General features: G+C 43.0%; 1 protein-coding gene across 7 annotated transcripts in view; it reads right to left on the bottom strand.

The window, feature by feature from the left end:
• TOX2 (TOX high mobility group box family member 2) overlaps positions 1 to 24,162 on the bottom strand; it is a 219,752-nt gene that overhangs the window by 70,959 nt on the left and 124,631 nt on the right. For 5 of the 7 annotated variants that reach the window (XM_033914248.1, XM_033914241.1, XM_033914244.1 and 2 more), the window contains exons 3-4: positions 22,258 to 22,347; positions 5,987 to 6,232 (exon numbers count right to left, since the gene is read on the bottom strand). In XM_033914248.1, coding sequence (XP_033770139.1) covers positions 5,987 to 6,232; positions 22,258 to 22,347 — 336 coding nt within the window. The remainder of the gene's footprint in view (positions 1 to 5,986; positions 6,233 to 22,257; positions 22,348 to 24,162) is intronic. The other 2 variants (XM_033914246.1, XM_033914247.1) reach the window with 1 other exon arrangement.

Here is a 24,162-nt window from a genome sequence, read left to right as displayed (position 1 = left end):
CAAACTACATCAAAGAAAAATACAAGGGCTTATAGAACTGTTCTATAGGCCCTTGTATTTTTTGTTTGATAAGTTTCAAGTTTCTTTATTTTTGATATATCGCCTATCAAACAAAACCAGGGGTCTCAAAGTCCCTCCTTGAGGGCTGCAATCCAGTCGGGTTTTCAGGATTTCCCCAATGAATATGCATGAGATCTATGTGCATGCACTGCTTTCAATGCATATTCATTGGGGAAATCCTGAAAACTCTACTGGATTGCGACCCTCAAGGAGGGACTTTGAGATCCTGGTCTACACGGTGCACATTAAAATGAGATTAAAAAAAAAAATAAAAGGAGGCAAATTAAAAGAAAAATGTTATCAAATGCTAAAAATACTGGACAAGTTCACACTGATGTAGATGGAACAAAAGGGGAGTGAAAGTTTTTTAAATACATCGAAGTGAAATTTTTTTTTTAAAGGGAGGTAAATGGAGAATGGAGACCCATTAGGATGGGGATCGTTTCAAGAGAAGCGTTTTGGTCTTTCAAGGCAATTCAGCGTATTGTTTCAAAGGGACTTGAAGAGATATAAGGGAATTAGATACGAGAGCTGGGACTAAAGAGTAGAGGCGTCTTTAAAGAGAAACGTCTTAAGTTTAGCTTTAAATTTTTCAAGAGAGTTCTCTAATCGAAGATCTAATGGAAGGGCATTCCACAGGGAAAAGATGGATTTGCGAGTGGTGTCGTAAAACAGTATTGATGGTATGGAAAGTAGGTTTTGGTTGTTAGATCGGAGGGCCCTATTTACGTGTTGATATCTACCTAAATAATGGCCTATAAGTTTAATAATTTTTTAAAAAAGAGCCATGGCTAGAACTGGTCACTAAAAATATCCTTGATGTCCGAAAAGTCAGATGAGCAGGAAGGACTTTCATAAATATTCCCTGGATTAGGATCTTCAGTAAGAGAGAGGTGAGCTTAACAAGATCTGAGGTTTGCTTGAAGTTTCTTCTGTCCTGCATCAAAGTCTCTTCCCAGAAATAGCTATTCAGCTTCCCATCTTTGATGCTGTCATTAAAATGCAAATTAATTTCTGAATAGAATCAGTGGGGTAGAGAATCAAAAAGATTTAACTGGGTAGGAAGGTTCCTTCCCAGCCCCCGAGGGCAGATTCAGCAGTGCTTAAGTGGCTGTTCTCTGACTGCCAAGGTACGATTCAGGATTTATCCGGTTAATCACAATGTTTGGATCACCGATTGGGTAAAGGCTGGGTACTACCTGGGTATCTGATACCCAGACTTGGACTGATTCTATAAACAGTGCCGAACTCCTAGCAATTATTTGTTTATAGAATCAAGCCCTAAATGTTTTCATTAATATCAGATAATTTTGAATATTTCATTTTTTAAACCAGTTTTTTCACTGCATTCAGCTTAAGGTGCTCATTGGCATTGAGGGTTCTTCATACAGGAATTCTATCCTATCTTTCCCCTATATGCTTTCTCGCTCACCGAGTTCTCTATCTACACATCATTTAAGAGCTCCTGTTCACAACTGTAATCCAACCAACCATTCGGCATTCTTCTTAGTTACCCCATTTCTCTGGAATTCTCTTCCCTTTGTAATTCATGGAGAACAATCTAACCCAAATTTAGACCTTTTCTTCCTCTTTGCCCAAGCATTCCCTGAGAGGGTAGGACTTGCCCATACAGGAAAGATCATTTGTCTAGTTGTGTGATTTTCATCTCTCCTATCCCATCCCTTTTGATTACTGAAGTTCTTTGATTTTTCCTAACTGTGAATCGCTCCAATTGCTTATTGATAAGCATAATTCATCCAATTCATGTCCTCAGAGGGCTTCACAATGGGTCAGAGGGGGAAGATATTTGGGCAGGGTGCAAGGCTTAGATCATTGTAATGCCTAAGCAGGTTTATGAAATCTGTTTTCTTCTTCATTTGTGATCCATTTTCTTACTAACAAACTAAGCTAAACTAAACTGAAATTTGAATTTATAGACTGGGCCATCTTTATATAATAAAGCTTGACTTAGTTTACATTAGATTAAACAAGAAAAATTAGAGAAAGATGAACTTAAAAACTTACAATTTTGAAAATAGCCAAGTTTTTAAATTTTTACGGAAGGATTAAAGTGAACCTAATTCTCTCAACCAAAATGCTTGAGAACCTGAATAATTTGTAATCCACACAGAACTGTAGGAGATGCGGAATATAAATAAAACAAAGAGAGTTAGTTGAAATGGATAAGATTTGCCTAGTTTACCAAGAGAAACAACGAGAGAGGGGAAAAGACAATAGTCCTAACCAGAAAAAATATACCTAAAGGAGCAATTATAAACAAAAATCATTTTAAAGTAAACATTTTTAAGATATCTTATTGCTTAAGTTGGGGCTCCTTTTACGAAGCCGCGTTAGAGCACATGCTAATATGCCGGTCTCGCAGGCGGTAGTTTATTGGCTAGCACGGGGGTTAGCGCGTGCTAAAAATTTGCGTGCGATAAAGCCGCTAACGCAGCTTCGTACAAGGAGCCTTTGGAGTTGTTCTGCCTGGCAGTGAGCTAAACTGAAACGTTAAGACTCTTCAAGTTCTGGCACCTTTCAATGGACAAAGTGAAGAATTATCCCAAGATGTCATGATCCAAAAAGCTCGACTGCAAGATCCATTCAGCCTGACAATGTTTTCTTCTTCTTCTTGTGGACCCTACAAATCTCTACCTTTGCTCTTGTGACCCCATAGATGCTATTAAGTTCCTCTCTATGTATTTATTTATGTAATTATTATTTATTTTATTTAAAAAAAATTTAAATTAGTATTAAATTTTCAAAGTTTGTACAGCTCTTAATAAATAATGATACATTTACAGCACAATCTCAATCGGTCAATAAAGGAGCTCCCACACCATCGGGGTTCCCACAATGTCAGAAGCCCCCAAACTTTTAATCCTTCAATAAGAATACGTAAAGAAATCAAAATAGCGCCACTGATTCAGGAGGCCGCACCCATATTACAAGTAATTGTTATTATCAAGTATGTTCCCTTTGGTTCCTCGCCTAGATTTGTGGATAGTTGTGTTCTAAATAAACACATAACGTACTAAGAAACACCAAAATATATGAGAGGAAAATAAAATAATAATAAAATCCCTTTCAAAAACCCAAAACACTTGAAGAAGAGGGATACACGGTCTTGAAAAGTCACATCCGACATTATTTTTTGGGGCAGAATGAAAAGTATCAAAAGCTGCAAAGGAACCAATTTTCCCAGGAGCAATGCATATTCTACAACCGTGCACTGTGAATTTCCTAAACAAGGTCTGGTGCTCATGTCTGTACTTAAACTCTACGGCTCATGCTCCCTATCTTGTATCGGGGGAGACATATCCACAAAGGTATAAACAGAACATTTCTCCAAGGACTGGTCAAAATTAGACATTATTTCAGACTCCTGGAAAGAGCTTTACTAAATTCCCCTTCTCACCATCCCCACCCCCACCTTCTTTCCGTTCTGGAGAAACTGATTTATGCATGCAATAACTCCTTTCCGAATGAGACAATCAACACGGGGTAGAATTATCATGTTATAAAAATAGGGGTCATTCTAAGGTGCAATGTTTTAAATTGAACTTGTGGTGGGGGTGAGAGAGAATCTCTTTTCCCATTCCAAAACAAAAGGCTTTCTTTTTATGTTATCACCAGACCTTTAATCAACCAAGAAGCAGAAATGCAAACACCAAACTGCAGTGTATTTAATTACCATAATGCACAGGGAGACATTTTGAATGTATCTTCTACATTCAGCTACAGTCAGTTTCAGCCTCTGACATTATAGACTCTCCCAGGTGAACAAGTCTCTAGAAACATGATTACTAATGGTATTTTAAACTCTTCGCTTGGAAAACAAAATAGAATTCGGTGGGCTCGATTTGTAGAGTGTCTAGAAATGATATCATATGTGTAGGTCCATTCATAGCTCATAACCATAAAAATCTTTAATAGTACAATCATATTCACTTCCAGGAAACACTGTGTGAAATTCTTTATGGCATGTCTGCCTGTTATAAAACCCTTTAGATAGACCTCCAGAAAATGAAATACATGTCCAAGGAAGCCTCACTTACATTTCTGAATTACTTGTGAAGAAAGTATTGTTCCGTTGTGATGGTCCATTCAGGTATGTAGAAATAAGGGTCATAAGTGATACATTTTTCCTGGACCAGTTCACCAAATCGGTGGCCAGCTTTTGAGAACAAAAGCCCCGCAGGATCTATCTCCATCCCCTCCCTGAAAGCTCTGTCCTCATCCGCACAAGCCTCAAATACAAAATCATAAGTGTTCGAGGCTTGTGCGGATGAGAACAGACGGGGACGGGGACAAATCTATTCCACAATTCAAAGCAGATCATAGTTGTAAACAAACATAATCAAAATATGCATAATAAGAATAAAAGAAGAACATACAATTACTGACATTAACTGGCTCGTTATCCAATTTAGCTGATTGTGCATCTCAGGACTGCACCTAAATATGAACCATTTTTATAGAAGCCAGGGGTAAATGTAGAAACACCTACAGCAACCTATAACACCTAGGTGTTGGTTGGAATCAAAGGAGCCAACTTTCCAAAATATAAATGACCTCTTCCAGGACATAGTGAAGGAATTGGTTCAATATTTGGGTGCTGGAACATATGCTGAAACTCCGCCCATGTGCATCCCCACTGGCACGGTACGTGGCATCATGGCACACTTTACTACTAGTCGACAGTTTACAAGAAATCATTTATGTGTAGACTTGATTAGAATACCGTGTGTTTCTGATGGCTACAACTAGGTGGCTTCTCACAGTTACCCCTTCAAACCAAAACCTGGGGCAGAAAATGGAGCAGGGGCTAAGCTTTACACGTAATATGTACCACAGAGCCACATGTTAATTGTCAGTGCAGCTGGTAATGTCACCTAATAGAAGACATTAGCCCGCAGGTTCTCTCTAGGTCGCTCATTGCCCAAATGCACCTGCAAACTAGTCAGTCAGTTGGGTGTCAATAACCAATTGTTGACATTATTGGAGTTAATTGGCTCTAATTTTAATTTATGCATGCATCTCTCTATGCATAATTTTATAATGTCTCATGCACATCCTAAAAGGGGAGGGGGAGAGAAATTCCATATATTTAGATGCAGTCTTAGAGAACCCCAGGATTCCATGCCCAACTTGCATGCCAGGATCAGCTGACATAAATCCTCCCACCCACGGTTGGGCCAGGATTCCACTAAGTGCTCCTTTAGCCTAGAGCGCTTTCAATAGAACAGCTGACTAAACCTGGCCCTAATTGCATGTATGTTGTCTGCGAGCCAATTAATGTATAGAACATGTATTGTCTCTGCATTTACAGGGTCATTCTACATAGCATGCCACACATTAGACACTAAATGGCAGTAAGGGCTGAATCGGGAAAGAAATGGCAGGACACTTAAGACACTATTCTACACCTGAGCACTTGTGTAACTGCAAAGGTGGCATTCGCCTGGGAGGGGCATAAGGGGGGGGGGTCATGGGCATTTCCATTATTCTTGCGCACACTTTATAGAATTCCTGCATTTATACGTGACCACTTACACTGGCCATACACATGGCATAAGTGGTTGCGCCTACTGTTTGACATGTAAATGGGTATTTATGCTAGTATTCTATGCCAGATTTGGTATGCAAATGTGCCGTTATACAATATCTAATCTAATCTGAATTTCTGTATCGCACTTATCCAGAATAGTTCTAGGTGATTTACGAGTAGAGGCCCATACGTTACCATGGGGAATTACAATAACAGTGACATTTAGCACTCAACATTTTGACCCTGAACTGTATAGGAACATCCTGGAAATACTCTCCCCCAACAGTTAACATAGAGACCCTGCAACTGCTCCTCATTAATGCCACATAACTGTAAAACGTTAATATAGTTTAGTAACAGAGGTCTTGTACTCACAGTAGGGAGTTGACTGGAGAGAAGATGTCCTTCCTGACTCAACATATTGGACACCATGATGGTTGGAAGGTCCATGTTCTGATAGGAGTAGGCTGGTATCAGGCTGTTTGGTGGAAGGCTGTGGCACAGTGAGTGATACCCTGATTCATGGTCCACCAGGTGAAGGACAGAAGGGTCTGGGAGGTTGGGAGGAGTTATAGGAGGAATTTCATAGTCTTCATTACTCTCATTCTGACCATTATAAGTCTAAAATATTAAAAAGGACATTTTCACAATGTATCTTTTTTCCTGGTATTTTAACTCTAAACCATAGCACGACACATTTCGAACTGTGACAATGGAGGTAGCTTCTACGGAGGTACAAGACGCATCTCATCCTGCTACCCCATTACAAGTCACATCCGGACTTTTCCTAGCAATTGTCACACTGTACACGCCTTGGTCACTGTTAGGAGTAGTAGTAGAAAGAGAGAACACCAGTGTCCAGCATTTCTTTACAAATGTGCTAATGTAACACAGATCTACAGCACACATTCAAAGAAACAGGACTGGCTCCCGTTGCTGAGCTGGTGCTGTCTCTAATACTTCAACGTACATACAGTATGTCTATAACTGTACCGTGACTGCAAAAATAGCAACCAGGTAGAAAGTGATCCCAAAAATAGGCAAATAAAACAGCCTAACAGGTCAACATTAGTTTAAGATTCTTTCTATAGCATCAATAAATTCCTGAGCACTGACTCCTGCCACAGAGGAGGTCTAAATGGTCACGCCTAAATGCTGGAGACAGACTCATGAATTATTAGGCCTACCAGAAACCGTAACCTCTTTACCTACACAAATATCATAGGCTGTAGATATCTCACCTTCTTTGATAGAACATTCAAATTCCAAGCAGGTAGACTGCAAACTTGGACAGGCTACTTCACTGATGCCGCCAGAGAATCATCTTTAGGAAAGAACTAAAAACCACCTTGTTTAAGAAATTTATAACCTAACCAGACTTCTCCCCTAAAATCGGAGCCTCCTCCCATCCCAAGGAGTCCGTCTACCCTCTTCTGCCAAAATTTCTATCTTTAATTGTTACCAGTTTTTCCCACTGGTGCCCGTCCTTCGTTCAAATGTACCAAGTTAACAACTTACTTCTCACCAACATCTTATGTTATCTTTTTCACCTTCGCAGTCTTGTAACTCAAAGCGCAATCTCCTTTCTCTTCTCCTACTTATGCTCTGAATATCGTCGACTGTATAATGCTACTCATTGTGAAACCATGTAATACACAGACCCTGTAACTCTCCTGTTACTCTCACTAGATGTTCAATGCTATACTCTGTAATTCGCTGTCTGTACAGTTTCTCTTCATTGTAAACCGCCTAGAAGTCGCAAGATTGTTGGTGGTATATAAGAATAAAGTTATTATTATTATTGGTCTTCTATAAGTTACCACATTTTGCCTAGATTGTGCTTACCTGTAAACACACCTTTACAATACACGCTAGATGAGATATGCTCTATCTACATAATAGCACGCATAGTTGGCATGTGAATTCTCTCTACGTGATAAGAAACAATACGATGTACCCTGTTCACATTTTCAGCTGAATATCTGAAGGAGCAGCTCAGGCGATCTTGAAAGTTTAGGTACCTTAATTATTCTTGATGCTGTGCAATGAAAGGGATTAGCTAATTATAAAGAGTCCAGTGGAAATTCAAGAATTACAATTTACAAAACCTGCAGAACACTGAACTAGAAGTCCTGGTGAAAATGTGGGGCTCACGTAGTCAGATCTGTCTGGCAGGCTATACAAGGCACCTATAAGAGCAGATGTATGAACAACTGCTATGCATGTACTAGGAACATAAGAAAAGCCTTACTGGGTCAGACCAATGGTCCATCAATCCCAGTATCCCGTTTTCACGGTGGCCAATCCAGGTCACTAGTACCTGGCCAAAACCCAAGGAGTAGCAGGTCCTGAGATTTTTACAAAATCCCTTCGCCCAATATTTAGCTCACGTTAGTGAGTGGCGTCTGGGCTTCTCTCTACTGGAGATTTCCAGCATGCAAGAGGATCATTTCATAGTAGGGCACGAAGGTGCCTCGTTAGGGGGCTGGCAGCCCCCAGTCCTAGAGCAAGTGTGGGTCTAAGCTGAATATTAATGTACTCATGCGTCACCCAGTGACATAGTATATGCCATCACGTCATGGCAGGTACGTTTTAAGTAGTTGCTAGTCTTTAATGGGTCATTTACACAGAAATGATTAAAATGCCCCTAAGTGGGTACTTTACCTGTTCAATTACGCGTCCTTTAAAATAATTTATTTATTTATTATTATTTATTTAAAAGATTTATAAATCACTTATAATCAAAGTGATGTACAAGATAACATAACAAAACAAATGAAGATTTCATAGTTTACAAGTTGGAGTTCTTGTTTGGTCTACGGCTTCTACAAAATCGTTCCGTAATGGTCATATCAGTGTTGCTTCTCCACGTATTCCATAAGGGCGTCAACAAACAATTGAGTTTTCAACTGTTTCCTAAATTTCATACGATCTTTATGCCAGGGAGCAAATTGCAGAGTTTTACACCCATCAAAGTTTCTTACATTGAATTCTAGTTTCTTTGATATTCACCAGGCTCATACCCCTCACTGCCCCTAAATGGATAACGTTAGCTAGAGGGGCTGCAGCGCTGGGCCTAAGCGCATCAGACAGAACACGCCAACAACAATATTCTAGAAGTTGTGCATGTCACATGGCAACACGTCCATGATGCACCCGTGCTTCTCCCGCACATAGGGCCCGCTTTCGGTTACGTGCTGTGCGAGTGCAAGCATCAATTCTGAGCAGCGTGTATAGATTCACCCTTTTTGTCTGTCATAATTAGATTGTAAGCTCTTTTGAACAGGGACTGTCTCTTGCGTGTTCAATGCGCAGCGCTATAGAAATAATAAAGGGAAGGAAGAGGAGGACAGCGCAAAGCGCCTATGTGCCGCCATTCTAGTATGGCTTTGGTGCACTGTAACCGAATTACCTTTGATAGGTTTCGTTTAGGACACTGGAGAGCAGGTGCCGGTTACGCCGAGATGCCGCCAGCGGCTCTGAATATACATGTCAATTTAAATGTCAGTGCTAGTGTTTACATTAGTATGTTTGCCGCCAGTGCTGAATATTGATCTCATTATTTTTCAGTTGCATGTCTACCTTTAGAAAATACTCTGGTGGCCCACTGCGTTTCTGAGATTGGATATCAAAGACAGGAAACCTTGAAAAGGAGCAAATGGCCAGGAAACAGCGAGGTTGTTATTTTCCTGACTAACTGCAATGCCCCTTGCGTGAACTTTGATCTCATTTATGTTTGACCCCGGGGAATTGTCGGCTTTAAAGGAATGAAAAAGAATTTGGACGCGTTTTAATAAACCCCCAAATGAGGATAATCAAAGCCCCCGTCTATGACACGAACAACACTGATTTTCGGCGTTCCGTTCTAGGCTGCCTTGAAGATTTAAATGAGCAATGACACGGCTAACATAGTCTAAAAAATGTTTTCATTGTTGTGTGAGCACAAGAAACCTTTTAAAATACAATTTTTGAACCATTTAAAGTACTTTGCAGTTATGGCTAAATTCAGCTCAAAGCTGAGTCGAATATGAATCAGATTAAACAATATCCAATCAGCATAATGATATGTCTCTGCCTGCCAGCATTTGCAAGTATCAGCTCAGACAGTTTTCTTTCTCTGGGCTGCAAAAATTTCTTTTTTTTTTTGCTTATCTTCAACCTCTGTGTAACATTGTTATTCTCATATCACACACAAAGGACAACATAGAAGTCAAGCTATGCTGCTGAATGCATCACCCGAGTACATTTTAAAAGGAATTTTATAGAACACTATCTTATTAAAAAAAAAAAAAAAAAAAAAAAAAAGCTTCCTCGAACCAAAGTCCAAAACCTGCTGTAGCATCAACACGATAATTAGTGGACCTTTGTACAAACAGCCATGATCAAACTGAAAATCCACCAAAACCAACTTTTCTCCTGTTTGTTAAAATGATGTAGATGATATCCTGATGACAATTTGGCTTCAAGAGGCTGAAGATCACATAATACCGAATCTCAAAAGTTGCAATTTCAAGGTTCACAGCCCCTGAAGGTACCCATTTCAATTTCCCATGTACAATAGAGCTATCATCACTGCTAAGATTGTAAGAACAATAAAGTTGATTGAAATAATCAAATATGGGCACGAAAGAGAGCATATTTGGAGAGCAGAACGAAAGAGAAAACCAAAGGTTTGGCTAGAAGGATTCATTTTTGACAACTGAATAAAGACAACGCATGCACCAATTCCATGTGCCTTTGTAGGGTTACCAGAGGTCCATGAAAATCTGGATATGTCCTCTTTTTAGAAGACTGTCTGAATGCCCAGATGGACTTTCCAAAAACAAGTAGTTTGTCCGGGTTTTGGAAAGCCCCGACCTCCCGGCCACGTTTGGAGGGCCTCTGAGCATGTGAAGATGACGTCAAATGCATCCGTGCATGCTCAGAGACCCTCCAGATGTAGTCCAGAGGTCGGAGAACAAAGATGAGGCTTTGCAGGGGGCAGTGCTAGAGGCAGAATGGGGCGGGGCTGGAGGCAGAACAGGGCAGAGCTAGGGGCACAACGGGGCAGGGCCATGTGTCCAGGTTTCTCTGGCCAAAAATCTGGTAACCCTTTGCCTTTGTAAAGTAAGTACACAAAGGTCTTGATTCAGGAAATAGTGCCCAGAGTTGGGCACTGGAAAAAAATAGGCACTAACTGCTGGATTCTCTAAACGACACAGTTGTGGGCGGCCGCTGATCATGGGTCAATCACGTGACAGCGCCATTAGAGAATCGTGCTTCCAGCAAAGATAGGTGCCGGAAATGCAGGCCAGGGTTTCCAAGGCCTACATTTTGGGCGCCTACCTTTGGTGTGACTCCAGAGGTGCCTAAGGCCACTGCCAGTGTTAGCCACGTCTAAGTTAAGGCCCCATTTATAGAATTTCCCCCAAAGGAGATGAAAACCCTTCTTAGAATAGGGAACAGTGCCAACGCCTGTGACTAAAGAAAGGCGCCAGGTGCGGATCCCTCCAATTCTCTCACATTGCGCTTAACGTTTGAGAATGCCAATGCCCTCCAATGGCCACACCCCCTTTTGAGTTACACGCACAACTCCAAAGCAGTGACAATTAACGCCAATCACTGTTTGTCAGCAGCCATTAGTCAGTGTTAATGGCTCGTTAACTAACTCAGCTGCAGAAGCAACTCAGGACTGGACACAAATTTAGAATCTGGGGGAGAAGGCATGCAAATGAGTATAATTATGGGAAAGTTTACTAGAGGTAAGAGCAGTGAGCTGAGAACCAGGAGAGGCCAGTTCAAATCCTACCGTCGTGCCTTGTCACTTAACACTCCCTCACCTCAGCTACAAACCTAGAATGTGAGTTCTCCAGGGACAGAAAAAAAAAAATCTTATTGTATCTGTATAAATTGCTTCAATAGCCTTCAAGCTCGCAGGTGATAAATGAAAAATAAAAATATAATACACTCATTACTTTGAGCATGTTTTAGAAAAGCTCCCTGTCTGCCTTTCTACAAATGGCCACCCTTGTGACTTGGGCTGGTAGTCAAGCAGGCCTCCCTCTGAACTGATCTAACCCTCTTGCCTCTGGCTCACAAAATGCCCATGCTGGCAGAACTAGTGTTACCAGATGTCTGGGAAACCCCAGACATGTCTTCTTTTTAGAGGTTTTGGAAGGCCCTGAGCTCGGGACCGCGCCTGGAGGACCTCCGAGTATGCATGGATGTAACGTGACATCATCACATTGCATTGGTGTATGATTGGAGGCCCTTCAGATGCGGTCCTGAGCTCAGGGAAGAAGAGATTAAGTCTGAGTAGAGGCAGGACTGGGGGCAGAATGGGGTGAGGCCAAGTGTCCCTTTTTTTACTGATAATATACCCATTCCTGAACTCCCAAGACCCTCCCCATGCATCTCAAAAAGCCAAAATGCAAGAGCAATACCCATTCACTCCTGCCTCTGTTGCTGCTATCATTCAAAATGGCAGTGTCTGCATTATTTCATAGGATGCTCTGCTAGGAATGAGGCACTGGCATTTTGAATAACAGTGATATGGCATCACCCCTGCCTTTTGATGTCTTGTGGTGGGTGAGGAGGGAACTTCTTCCTCTCTGTCGTGTCCTGGAGGCATGTGTTGCTTATCAGGTATTCAGGACTTTGATTTGCATAATATGGGTCTCTGCAATATGAACACCTAATTGGCTAGGTGTGCCTCAAAAGAAGGTTCAGAAGCACTGCCATCGACTACCAGGGATTCATGGTTTTATGTCAGGAACAGGGGGAGTTGGGTTGGGTGGGGCCACTAGACTTTCAGGGTGTTTCATGTATCGGGGAGGGTGAGTTTCAGGACAGGTTGCAGAAAAAAATAAAAACTCTGGCAGTAAAAATCATAAAAACTGGCATTAAGTCCTGTCAACTAACTTTTCTAATGCTCCAGTCCATTCAGGATTTTATAAACCTCTATCAGGGCAGAGTTCAAGGCGGCCATTTTGAAACCTGAGCTGGGATGGGCAGGAGAGACTGGGAATCGCTTCTGCTCCAACCTTACTGCTAGACCTCCAGGGTTTCTCAATTAGACCTGAGGGAGAGGGGGGAGAGCAGTTGAAAGGGGTGGAGGTCTTGAAGCAGGGAAGATGGTTTTGTCTAGAGTTATCTGACAATGAATCAGTCCCATTTAGGTCAGGTAATCAAAGCTCTACTGCAGCTGAATCCAACAAGCCTTTATTTCTAGTTTACTGTACATGTGAAGTGACAGGCTTCAGCACACTGTGTCCTAATAAAGTGTCTGCTTTACTTTTGCACCCTTGTCTGGTTGTATCGGTGAAGGATCATACTCAACCATCGCTCAGACTGCTCCTTTTGCTGCAAGTAGCATGCTGGGATTTGCCTTGGGTCTATCTGGTTACATGCATATCATTAAATCAAGTCCAGCTGAAAATGAAAACCATCTTCCAATGCAGGAAGGTTTTGCTTAATGATAAATAAAATACAAACAGTATCTAATTCCAGGCACCTTTGCTATTCATCCAATGCATCATCCTAACTGACTATTTAATGCGCTTTCTTCCTTCCATATTGCTCTTCTGCTTGCAATTCAATATCAAACAGAGGTCAATAAAAGTCAGAAGCCAGCGGTTTTAATTATGGGTCCAAAATGTAGCCAGCAGCTATCAGCGTTTTGTTGACCACCACTAGCAGCTAAACTGCGGCTATTCAACGCCGTGTCTGGTCTGGGCTTTGGCACTGAATATTCCGTTGTGTGGAACTGGCTAACGCAGAGGCGGTTAAGTCCGGAATCCAGCTCTAATTTGCCGCATCAAGCTAGGACTGACTTTTGTGAGGTCCTATTTATACAGGCTAAGAATTGCCCCCCCAACCTGTTTTCAATTCGGTGCTCTAAGGTTATTTTCAGCATCCCTGATCCACGTTCTGGCTGCTTACATTGCTTTGACTATCATTGACCCCTATATTTTTATACAGGATACAGAACTGACAGAAAGCCTTGTGAAACAGCTGTTCTGGGCAGAGCCATTAATTTACAGAAATTCTGAATTGCCAAGTTTTTAATGTTCAAATCGCGGTGTTGCCGATCAGCTGCTAATCATTGTGGTTTCATCAATATCTAAACAGGCTCTTTACTGAAAGCAGATCAGTCAAAAATGTTCCCTTTAGGAGTCTAATTAACAGTCTGTGCCCTAGCTATCAAAACCACTCCTAGGTGGATTGCAATCAAATGACAGCAACATTAAAAATTACACAACAAAATGCTACTACTAGTAATTATTTTTATAGTGCTACCAGACGTTCGCTGCGCTGTACAGAGTCACAAAGAAGACAGTCCCTGCTCCAAAGAGCTTACAATCTAAAGAGCCAAGACAGACAAACAGGATGTTATGGATACAGTTAATCTGCTGGCTGGGTTGGTGGGCAGAGGAGTAGGGTTAAGGATTGAAGGCTATATTAGATACAGCCAAATGGCAAGACCCTGAAAAAAACAAGCACAAAAAAAGGCTGAAGAAAGAAAAAGCGTTAGCTTGTTTCCAAGCGGAAAAAATATGGATCCAAAACCCACAAGCATACGGAGGATCTATGATAGGGTTATCAAACATCCGGATTTCCCCGACACATCCTCCTTTTCAAGCAAATGTCTGAGGGTCCAGATAGCATTTTGTCTAGGTTTTAAAAAGCTTCCTCGAAACTGCGGATGCCCCCCTGCCCAATGAGAGCAGGCAGCGGGGAGGAGGGAGGGGGGCCTAGGGCAGGACTGGGGCGTAATGGGGCAGGCTTGTATAGAACTGGGCGTGTAGAACTGGTCTGGGGGATCTCGATTTTACTAAAGTGAAATCTGGTAACCCTAATCTATGAACCCCTCCCCCCTTCAGACAGGCAAAAACGGAAGGACTTTGCTGAGACGAACAAGGAAGCTGAGCCACCTGGTGCTACTGAAGTAAAAATCTAAGGTCACTACAACACCTTTATAGCATACAAGCTGGACAGTAATTTGAAGTGAATAGAGTGTGTGGCAAGATAGTTTGAACCCACCCTGGCCCTGTCTCCGATACCTCCTCATTTTTTTAAAAGAATAGCCTCATAAATGTCTATGTCTGGTCAAAACGTTTCCTAGAGAAATCCTTCTAAATACATTTTAAACTACACTAAATATGGAGAAAACAGGATGATTCTGGATGTGACCATCTCCGATGACCTCAATAGGTGAAGAAATGTAACAAAGACATTTGTAGGGATGCTAAGGAGGAATAATTGGAAGATAAAAAAGGAAAGAATGTATTTTTACAAATTATTCGGAAGCCTCAACTGGTCTATTGTGTCCAATTCTAGATCCATATTTCCTGAAAATGGTGAACACTCAACACCATAATCCCTGTAAGGAGAAGGGGATTAAAACAAAAGTAGCCAAACCAACCAACAACGTAGGGGGTCTAAGGGGGGAAGTTATCAACATGGGCTATTTTAGCTCAGATCCCGTTTCATGCAGAGACCGAGTTCACAGTAAAAGACAATCACTTCCCCCCTAAATAAATGACGAAGGGGGTTATGATACGAGTCTGGAGGACACACTCAAGAGTCCTATCAGAAAGCATTTGTTTACAGAAAGAGTGCTAGATATTTATGAAGAAAAGCAGATGGGCCTGCTGCAAAGTGAATGCTTTGATGGATTCTATTCCTTGTTCTCTACCTGAAGCTCAACTGAGAGATCCTGTTTCTCTCTCCTTCCTCATCTCCAGCCCTGGTCTTCTTCCCTCCCTTCTTCCAACCCTGGATTCGTCCTTTCTGTTCCCTTTGTTCTCTTCCCCTTCTGCCTCCTTCCTTCCCTCCAAATCAGCTCAACTCAAACTACCTCTAAATATGACAACTGATTAGGATCATCAGCTTCATCTGTTCCATTTGGTCCTATGGAATGCCACAGACCTCAGCTGATCTTTGGCGCTTCTTTGCAACTAGGGATTTCCTGTGTGTATCCCATTTCTGTCTCTACTGTGAGACTATTCTGTGCATCACACTCCTTTCCATGAGGAATAGGTCCTACTCTTGCTCTAGAATTTCCTTCATAATCTCTTCCTCAGGAGAATTCCTGCCTTTGAGGAATGTTTTCTTGTGCATTAGTTATACCTTTAAGGTATTTGAATATAACTGTCACATCTCATCTGTCTCTCTTCTCTTGAGGTCCTTAAGCAGTTAACATGTGAATACTATCTTTTCCATTCCTTTCCAATTCTTATAGCCCACAGATACCTACTCAGCTTAAAGCGGGTCCCATAAGAGAATTCTAGGAGTATTCCAGGAAATATAACATACCCATCAATCCAATCTTCTTTAACCCCCAAAAATGTTATAACTGCTCTTCTAAATATCTAATTTCCATAGTAAGGGTGTTCCAAATCAAAATAATTCGGTACACGAATGAGGAGTTGGCATGTTTACGACACTTAATCCCTTTGACTGTCGGAAGACTTAACCTCATCTGATTCCTAAGATAATGATGCAAATTACCATGAGATATTAAAACAGAGCCTGATAAATAAGCTGGAGCTGTTCCATATAATATTTGAAAAGCAGTAGAGGAATAGAAGAGTACATGCTAGGCTGAGGGGCAGGAACTGGGAAGCTTATGGGCACTGACTGTACACTATGATACTTATTGCATGCTGTCACTTGTGCAGTTAGTGTGGGCGCAATTACCTCCTTCTCCATAAAGCATATTAAGAGGACAATTCTGTAACAGGTATTTTATATTTAGGCAGTAAGAGAGGACCTGTCTGATGCCTCTTCCATAACAGAAGACTAGCCTAAATGCAAGAGGTAAGCAGGTAACTTATAGCACAAGTCCCGCCCCCCTGCTCCAACAGACTCCACCCATGTGTACACCTAGCAGCAAAAAACGCAGTTGTGCAAGATGTGTACATAGTCACAGAACACCACATGGAATCTAAACACCCACTTTGGAGAATGACCCTCTTAGTACATATGTACTAATTGCAAACGGTGGTATCTGCAGAGGACATGCTTAGCAAACTTCTCCTTTGCACTCAGGCACGTTAATTGTTGCTGTTAAAGCACTAAGTACATAAACTTACCATGCTTTAGAGAAAGGGAGCCTAAGCCTCATCTTCTTTGGCCCATGATGAATTCCCTCTACCCTGTCCAGAGGCTTTCAGGAAGTGCAGAGGCAGATTTTAGATAGAAGATGGCGAGGGGAAGTCTCACATCCAAGTCAGGACCTATGAAATTCCCATTCTGTTTTACAAGAGGCTCTGCCAGTAAACAGCATCTAAGGCCTTCAACGTCCAGAGGGAGCAGTGATTTAAGAAAGCTGCACATGGGGACAAGACGTACTTCCCCCTCTCATACACATAGACATAGAAACAGAGGACCAAAATAGCTGCACTCTCTGCAAATGGTCCTGATTCCAGCATTCTGACCCCCCCAACCCTCACTAGCTAGCTTCTACCCCAGCAACTGTTGCACCTGATGTTGCCTGAACCCACTAACTACTCCCTGACAATGCAGTCCCTCCCAGTGGCACCCAAAGTATGAACTGTCCCCCTCCAATGGCATTCGACTCCTCCAATGCAGCTCCCCCCCACCAATATGTAGACAACAGCTTGTCATGTGACAGTCTCCCCCATGTTAACACCCTCCTGCACAGGGCCTGGCCTTCAAATTTTGACTTCCCTAATGGATCCCTGAAACCTTGACCCAGTCCCTAGGCTTACTGGGGGTCTACTGATGTGGGAGCAAGACCACTCACTCTTGCTAAGTATCCCTGGTTCTTCAAAAGGGCCCCCCAAACATTTAGCAGTATTATCTCAATATTATACCTGATTCCTAGTGGGCATCGAGCCTGCCCCACTAGACACCAGGGTCTGTTGGTAAGTCTAGGGAATGGTATGGGGGAGGGGAACCCATTGGGAGGAATAGGGGGTAGAGATTTGAAAGCCTGTCCCTGTTAATTTTGGGGAGGCTGCATGTCAGGGCCTCCCCTCTAGGGTGAAGGACAGCATTGGGGAGTGAGAAGCGCCACCAGAGGGTGGGGTACTTGTCTGCAGTTCAGATGTTGATGGGGAAGACCATGTTGTCAGATGTGCAGGTATCTTGAGGGGAGGAGCAGTTGTTGGCGGTTTGCATTCTGCCAGGGGAACCACATTGTCATTGGGTTTGGCTGTCACCATTGTCAGAGCAGACTGAGCCAACATATGAGGCAAAATAGTTTAATTTCAACAAAGCACGTGCCTGGCACGGCCACATTTCACCTAGACCAGGGGTAGGCCATTCCTCCTTGAGATGCAAATCTATCTCATGCATATTCATTGTGGACATCCTGAAAACCTGACCTGCCTGTGGCTCTCGAGGAACAGAATTGCCTACCCCTGACCTAGAGGCTGTCAGAGGCAAGAACTAGAGAGACCAAACGCAACACAAAACACACATCTCTCTAGAGTAGATCAGAAGCTCTAACCCTCCAGCGATTCACCCCAGTTGAGCAAATCCTAAAGGAATTTTCACAGTGAAAATTGTGTCATTTTCCATCAGCACAATGGTGTGGCAGCCGTATTAGTCCACTTTAATATATAGAAATAAAACAAAACCAAGGAAAGAAGGTGGTGCCTTTTTATTGGCCTTAGTACATTGTTTCATGAGCTTTCAAAAGTGGCCCTTCTTCAGATCAGAAATAAGCAAATATTGAGAAATATCATATATATAAGTGAAACATGAAAGCATCTGAACTGAAGAAGAAAGGTCGCCTTCGAAAGCTAACCCCAAAATGCCTAGTAAATAGGAGATTTAGGAGCTCTTACTAAACGGAACAATAGGAGCTTAGAACTATTTAGCTCAGGATTTTCCTAAGTCCTGTTGGTGGCTGTAACTGCCCGAGGATGCCTTGCGAGACTGCCGCAGGTCACGGCTGCCATTTTGGAATTGGGAATGGTAAGAGCGGCTCCTAAGAGGCCACGAGACCACCAGAGCTTTTAAAGGGTAGACCCAGGAAAGGCCTATGGAAGGGGGGGAGGGAATGGACTTTCTGTCGTGGGGGAGGGTGGCTCGGGGGGATGTTTTAGGTTCCCGTTCTGGCTGAACCCGAGTGGCAGTTTTCAGCTGCAGATTCAGTTTCACCTAGGGATACCAGAAGTCCGGATTGACTTGGACATGTCCTCTTTTTAAAGGACATATCTGGCTTGGGACCGTGTCAGGAAGGCATGGGCGCATGCATGGATGCCAAGCGGTGACATCACAAGCATGTGCAGATGCCCTCCTGACGCGGCTCTGAGAATGAGAACAAGTTTGGGGGGTGGGGCTGGGTGGAAGTGGGGGCGGAGCCTTGGGTCCGGATTTTACAATAGCAAAATCTGGTAACCTTAGTTTCACCAGAACCCAAACCACTGGTTTTACTTGGCCACTAGGTCTAAATAACAACGTCCATCTTTTTGGACACAGAAATCAGAGTTGGGTGTCGATATTTTGGCCGTCCCTAGTGTCAGCCAACACATACCCAGACTATATCCCCTTGCCATAAGGTTGTGCTGCAGTTTTAGACACTCATATTCCAGCTTTATATTATTTATTTAAAAAAATTATACCTGTTTAAAACCTGAACAGTTTACAGCAAATACACTCCCAACAAATCCAAACACATAATTCAAACAGTTTCCAAAACCAATAGTTCTCTTACTAACCTGGGCTTCCACAAAAGCCATCACTATCAACCCTCAAAAAAGAGGGTTGATCAGAAGGCCATTATCCAAAAACAGCGTTTCTAAAACAAGGGCCAAAGGCATCTCTATGTCTTTGTGAAACTAGGGGAAAGTCAGATGGGAACAGCCGATTTGTTGGGCCTACGAATACACGACGACTTTGACAACATTAGTGCGTGGCTCCTCAAACCAAACACACAATAGATCAACCCAGATGAGATTGAACTTTTTAGCACTGATTCTATAAAGAGCGTCTACCATTAGGTGCCCCGATCAGGGGTAATCCCGGGGGGCTGGAAGATAGCGAATGTTACACCGATCTTCAAAAAAGGATCGAGAGGCGACCCGGGAAACTACAGACCGGTGAGCTTAACCTCTGTTCCGGGGGAAGATGGCCGAATCACTGATCAGGGAAGGTATCAATGAGCATATAGAAAAAAATAATCTGATGAGATCGAGCCAGCATGGTTTCTGTAAAGGCCGATCATGCCAGACAAATCTACTGCATTTCTTTGAGGGGATAAGTAAGCAATTGGACCAAGGTGACCCAGTAGACATTATATATCTAGATTTCCAAAAAGCCTTCGACAAGGTGCCCCATGAACGCCTACTGAAGAAACTGTGGAGTCACGGGATGGAAGGGGACGTGCACAGATGGATCAAAAATTGGCTGGCGGACAGGAAACAAAGGGTAGGAGTAAAGGGGCACTACTCTGACTGGATAGGGGTCACAAGTGGTGTTCCGCAAGGGTCAGTGCTGGGACCACTGCTGTTCAATATATTTATTAATGATCTAGAAACGGGGACAAAGTTATCAAGTTCGCGGATGACACAAAACTCTCCAGAAGGGTCAGAACTGTTGAGGAATGCAAAGAACTGCAGAGCGACCTGAACAAACTGAGTGAGTGGGCAAAAAAATGGCAGATGAGCTTCAATGTGGAGAAATGTAAGGTCTTGCACATAGGGAAGGGGAACTCCATGTACAGCTACGCGATGGGAGGGAGGGTACTCGGGGAAGGCAGCCAAGAAAAAGATCTAGGGGTATTGGTGGATAACACAATGAAGCCGGTGGCACAATGTGCAGCGGCCTCAAAAAAAGCGAACAGAATGTTGGGCATTATCAAGAAAGGTATCACTACCAGAACGAAGGAAGTTATCCTACCACTGTATCGAGCAATGGTGCGCCCACATCTGGAATACTGCGTCCAATACTGGTCGCCATACCTCAAGAAAGACATGGCAATACTCGAGAGGGTCCAGAGGAGGGCAACGAGGATGATAAAGGGTATGGAGAACCTTTCATATGCCGAACGGTTAGACAGGCTGGGGCTCTTTACCCTGGAGAAGTGGAGACTGAGAGGGGACATGATAGAGACTTATAAAATCATGAAAGACATAGAGAAGGTGGAGAGGGACAGATTCTTTAGACTAGCAGGGACAACTAAAACAAGAGGTCATTCAGAAAAACTGAGAGGAGACAGATTCATAACGAATGCAAGGAAGTTCTTCTTCACTCAGAGGGTGGTGGACACCTGGAACGCGCTTCCCAGAGAGGTGATAAGACAGAGTACAATTCTGGGGTTCAAAAAGGGACTGGATGACTTCCTGGAAGCAAAGGGGATTACAGGGTACAGATAGAGGTACCTTACAGGACATTGAGCGAATAGGGTATGGATATTTTAGGTTAGGTAGGGAACACTTTCAGGTCATGGACCTGGGGGGCCGCCGCGGGAGCGGACTGCCGGGCACGATGGACCCCTGGTCTGACCCGGCAGAGGCAATGCTTATGTTCTTATGATCAATGCACCTAGCGGCCTAACTTGATCTTTAATTGGTTGATTTGGTGCTGTTAATTGAACAGCGCCATCAAAAAACAATTTTAAAAAATTTTCAGGTAGGTGCCACATAGGCGTCTACACCAAAGTGCCTGCTGGTGCCTACCCAAGGCTCAGAGTTTGGGCATAGAATGAGTTAGGTGCCAGTAGACGCCTACCTTAGGTGATGGTATTTTAGACCTGGCATTATGACACTTGCCGGCGCCTACCTCAATTGGATTCTATAAAGGATCCCTAACTTTGAATGACATGTGGCAGCTGCTATTTCCATAGGAACCTAACAATTTAGGCGCATTTATAGAATCAGACCCTTTATGACCAAGTCAAATAGCTGGACCTAGGATCCCCAGTAACTGCACCGATGCCCCCACCCTCCCCGCTGAGAATTATTGCAGTGGCTGAGCTGAGTTGGGGGTGGAGGTACAGAATAAAGGGGAAAATGAATACTCAGGAAGCAGTTGTTCCGACTGAGCTGGAAGAAAGTGCCAGGCCATACGAAAGTAACCCTCAAGGGGAAATAAATATCAGAAAACAATCACAAAATATACTACTACTATTTATTATTTCCACAGTGCTGAAAGGCATACGCAGCACTATACATTTAACATTTAAAAGACAGTTCCTACTCAGAAGAGGTTACAGGGGTGGGGAGATTATGGTAGAGGGAAATGATACAGTGGGTCAAGGTATCTGATAGCAGTGAGGGGGAGTTAAGAGTTGAAAGTAGTTTCAAAAAAGTGGGCCTTTAGCTTGGATTTGAACACTGCTAGGGATGGAGCATGACGTATTGATATATCTTCTTATCAACACATCAATTGGCTAATTTCTACATTTTCTTTAAAATTCTTAGCCGATATGCTAAGGGCTTCTCGGTACTGTTGATAGAAGACACAACAAATTTGGGGTCATGACCCTAAGTGCAAAAGGCACTGAGAGCTTTCTAATCAGCATTATGCTTTACTAGAGTCTTGTACAAATGTGACTCCTGCTTATATATCAGGGGAAATTATTACATTCATGGGGTGGGGGGGGGGGGAGGGGAGGGAACCATTTCAACGTCTGTTCCTTCAGTGCAACTACTGTTATTGGAAAACAATAATACTTTCATTCATCTACTCACCCCTTTGGAAGTTTTCACGGACTCCAGATGCCAGAAATGTGCTCCCAGGCCATCCACCCCAGAGGTGGATGCGTGTATGTTTCTGAAATACTGAATTGTACAGTGTATTGGCATCCTGTTTGGATATGTTCTACATTTAAATTATTCTTACAATTACACTTCAGCCCAACATTTTTAATACCGAGGCATTTCTGGGCCTCGGCACTGAATATCCAGGTCTGGACAGCTGGATATCTCTCATGCAGTTAAGTGCGATATTCAGCACTTAACCCCCAAAGCAAAACTGGATCTAAAGATAGGACTGAGTTTTATGCGGTCCAATTTCTTTGATTAACTTAGATGGTTAAGTGCTGACATGTTGCTCCAGACCACCCACAAAATGGCTGTTTTTCACTTGAGTGGGTAATGCCAATATCCAGCGTCACTAACCGATTAAGTGGGTAGCCCCCACGGGTAATTTAACCAGCCAGGAGCCTCTCCTTGCTGCTTAAATGGTTGTCCCGTACTCGCACCAGTTTACCACTCAGAGAAGCTGCCTCTCGTGTCATGTGTGTAGAGCACAGTCTTCACCATGAGATAAATTTATCAGTTGTTCTAACAGACCCCAAAACTCAATCTGATTTCACATTTCTTCTTAAAAGTTAGCAAAACTACTAACCACCCACCCGGAGAAATGACATAAAAAAGTATAAGTAGCTTCCTCAATGCTAATAAAAACTATAAGGGGTAATATTAATGCTGTAGGCCAGTGGTTCCCAAACCTGTCCTGGGGGACCCCCAGCCAGTCAGGTTTTCAAGATATCCCTAATGAATATGCATGAGAGAGATTTGCATACCTGTCACTTCCATTATATGCAAATCTCTCTCATGCATATTCATTAGGGATATCTTGAAAACCTGACTGGCTGGGGGTCCCCCAGAACAGGTTTGGGAACCACTGCTGTAGGCAGTCCGTGGTTTGGGTTTTTTTTAATGTCAGTCACTGCAGGCTTTTCTACACCTGAATATTCAGCATAAGCTGCTGCCCTAGGTCACCTCCTGGTTTGGCGTATCTGTTGGACCAGCCCTGTACCCCCATGTACACCCCACTTGCAAATCTGCACGTTACTCGAGTATTTGTGGAATGGCACTTAGGTACCCAGGTATCATTTATACTATTTCTTAACATGTACATATGTAAATGTGAGCGTCTTGGTTATAGAATCAGGACTGTCCTGAGCTCGAACTGTACCCTATGTGACATAACCCCTTGTGCCCCAACCCACCCACTGCGCTGTGGCCAAGAGAAGACAATGGATGGGGAGAATTTTGACACCCAACGAAAAGATGGCAGGTGAGATTAAATGGAAACACTCCAAATACACACTCAGCATTGCTTGAGGCATGGGTGGGGGAGGAAAAGGATCTCAGAAACCTGCTTGGTGGTTAGGTATAAACCTCAGTCAAGTCTGATATGAGCAACGCTACCGTTAAAAGCAAAAAAATTATGCAGCAGATTTGAACCCTAGAGAAAGCTGGAATACTCAGGTGAAATGGGTCCCGTCGGGCCTTTTGCTGCCTGCATCACTTAAGATAAGTGAATATAGGGTGACCCGACAAATGCGTGACCTGAATGGGAGGTGACCAGTCATATGCGCCCCCGATCACAATCCCCATTACACTTAAAATATTCACTTGGTAACTAGTGTTAGGGTAAGGTTTAGATGATGTTTATGGAAACCCTTTACGTACGTGGATATCTGGAAGGCCCTGATCTGCTCAGGCTCCTCAGGCCCTGTCCCTTGGGAGGGGCTTGAGACACCTCAAGCGCTTCAAGCCCCTCCCAAGGGACGGGGCCTAAGGAGTCTGAGCAAATCAGGTCCTTCCAGATATCTACTTATGGCAGATTCAGATTGGTGTGCGCAT

The sequence above is a fragment of the Geotrypetes seraphini genome, chromosome 11 (genome assembly GCF_902459505.1).
Source record: "Geotrypetes seraphini chromosome 11, aGeoSer1.1, whole genome shotgun sequence".
In the NCBI taxonomy this organism is placed as follows: Eukaryota; Metazoa; Chordata; class Amphibia; order Gymnophiona; family Dermophiidae; genus Geotrypetes; species Geotrypetes seraphini.
This window is presented reverse-complemented; position numbering and strand designations above follow the sequence as displayed.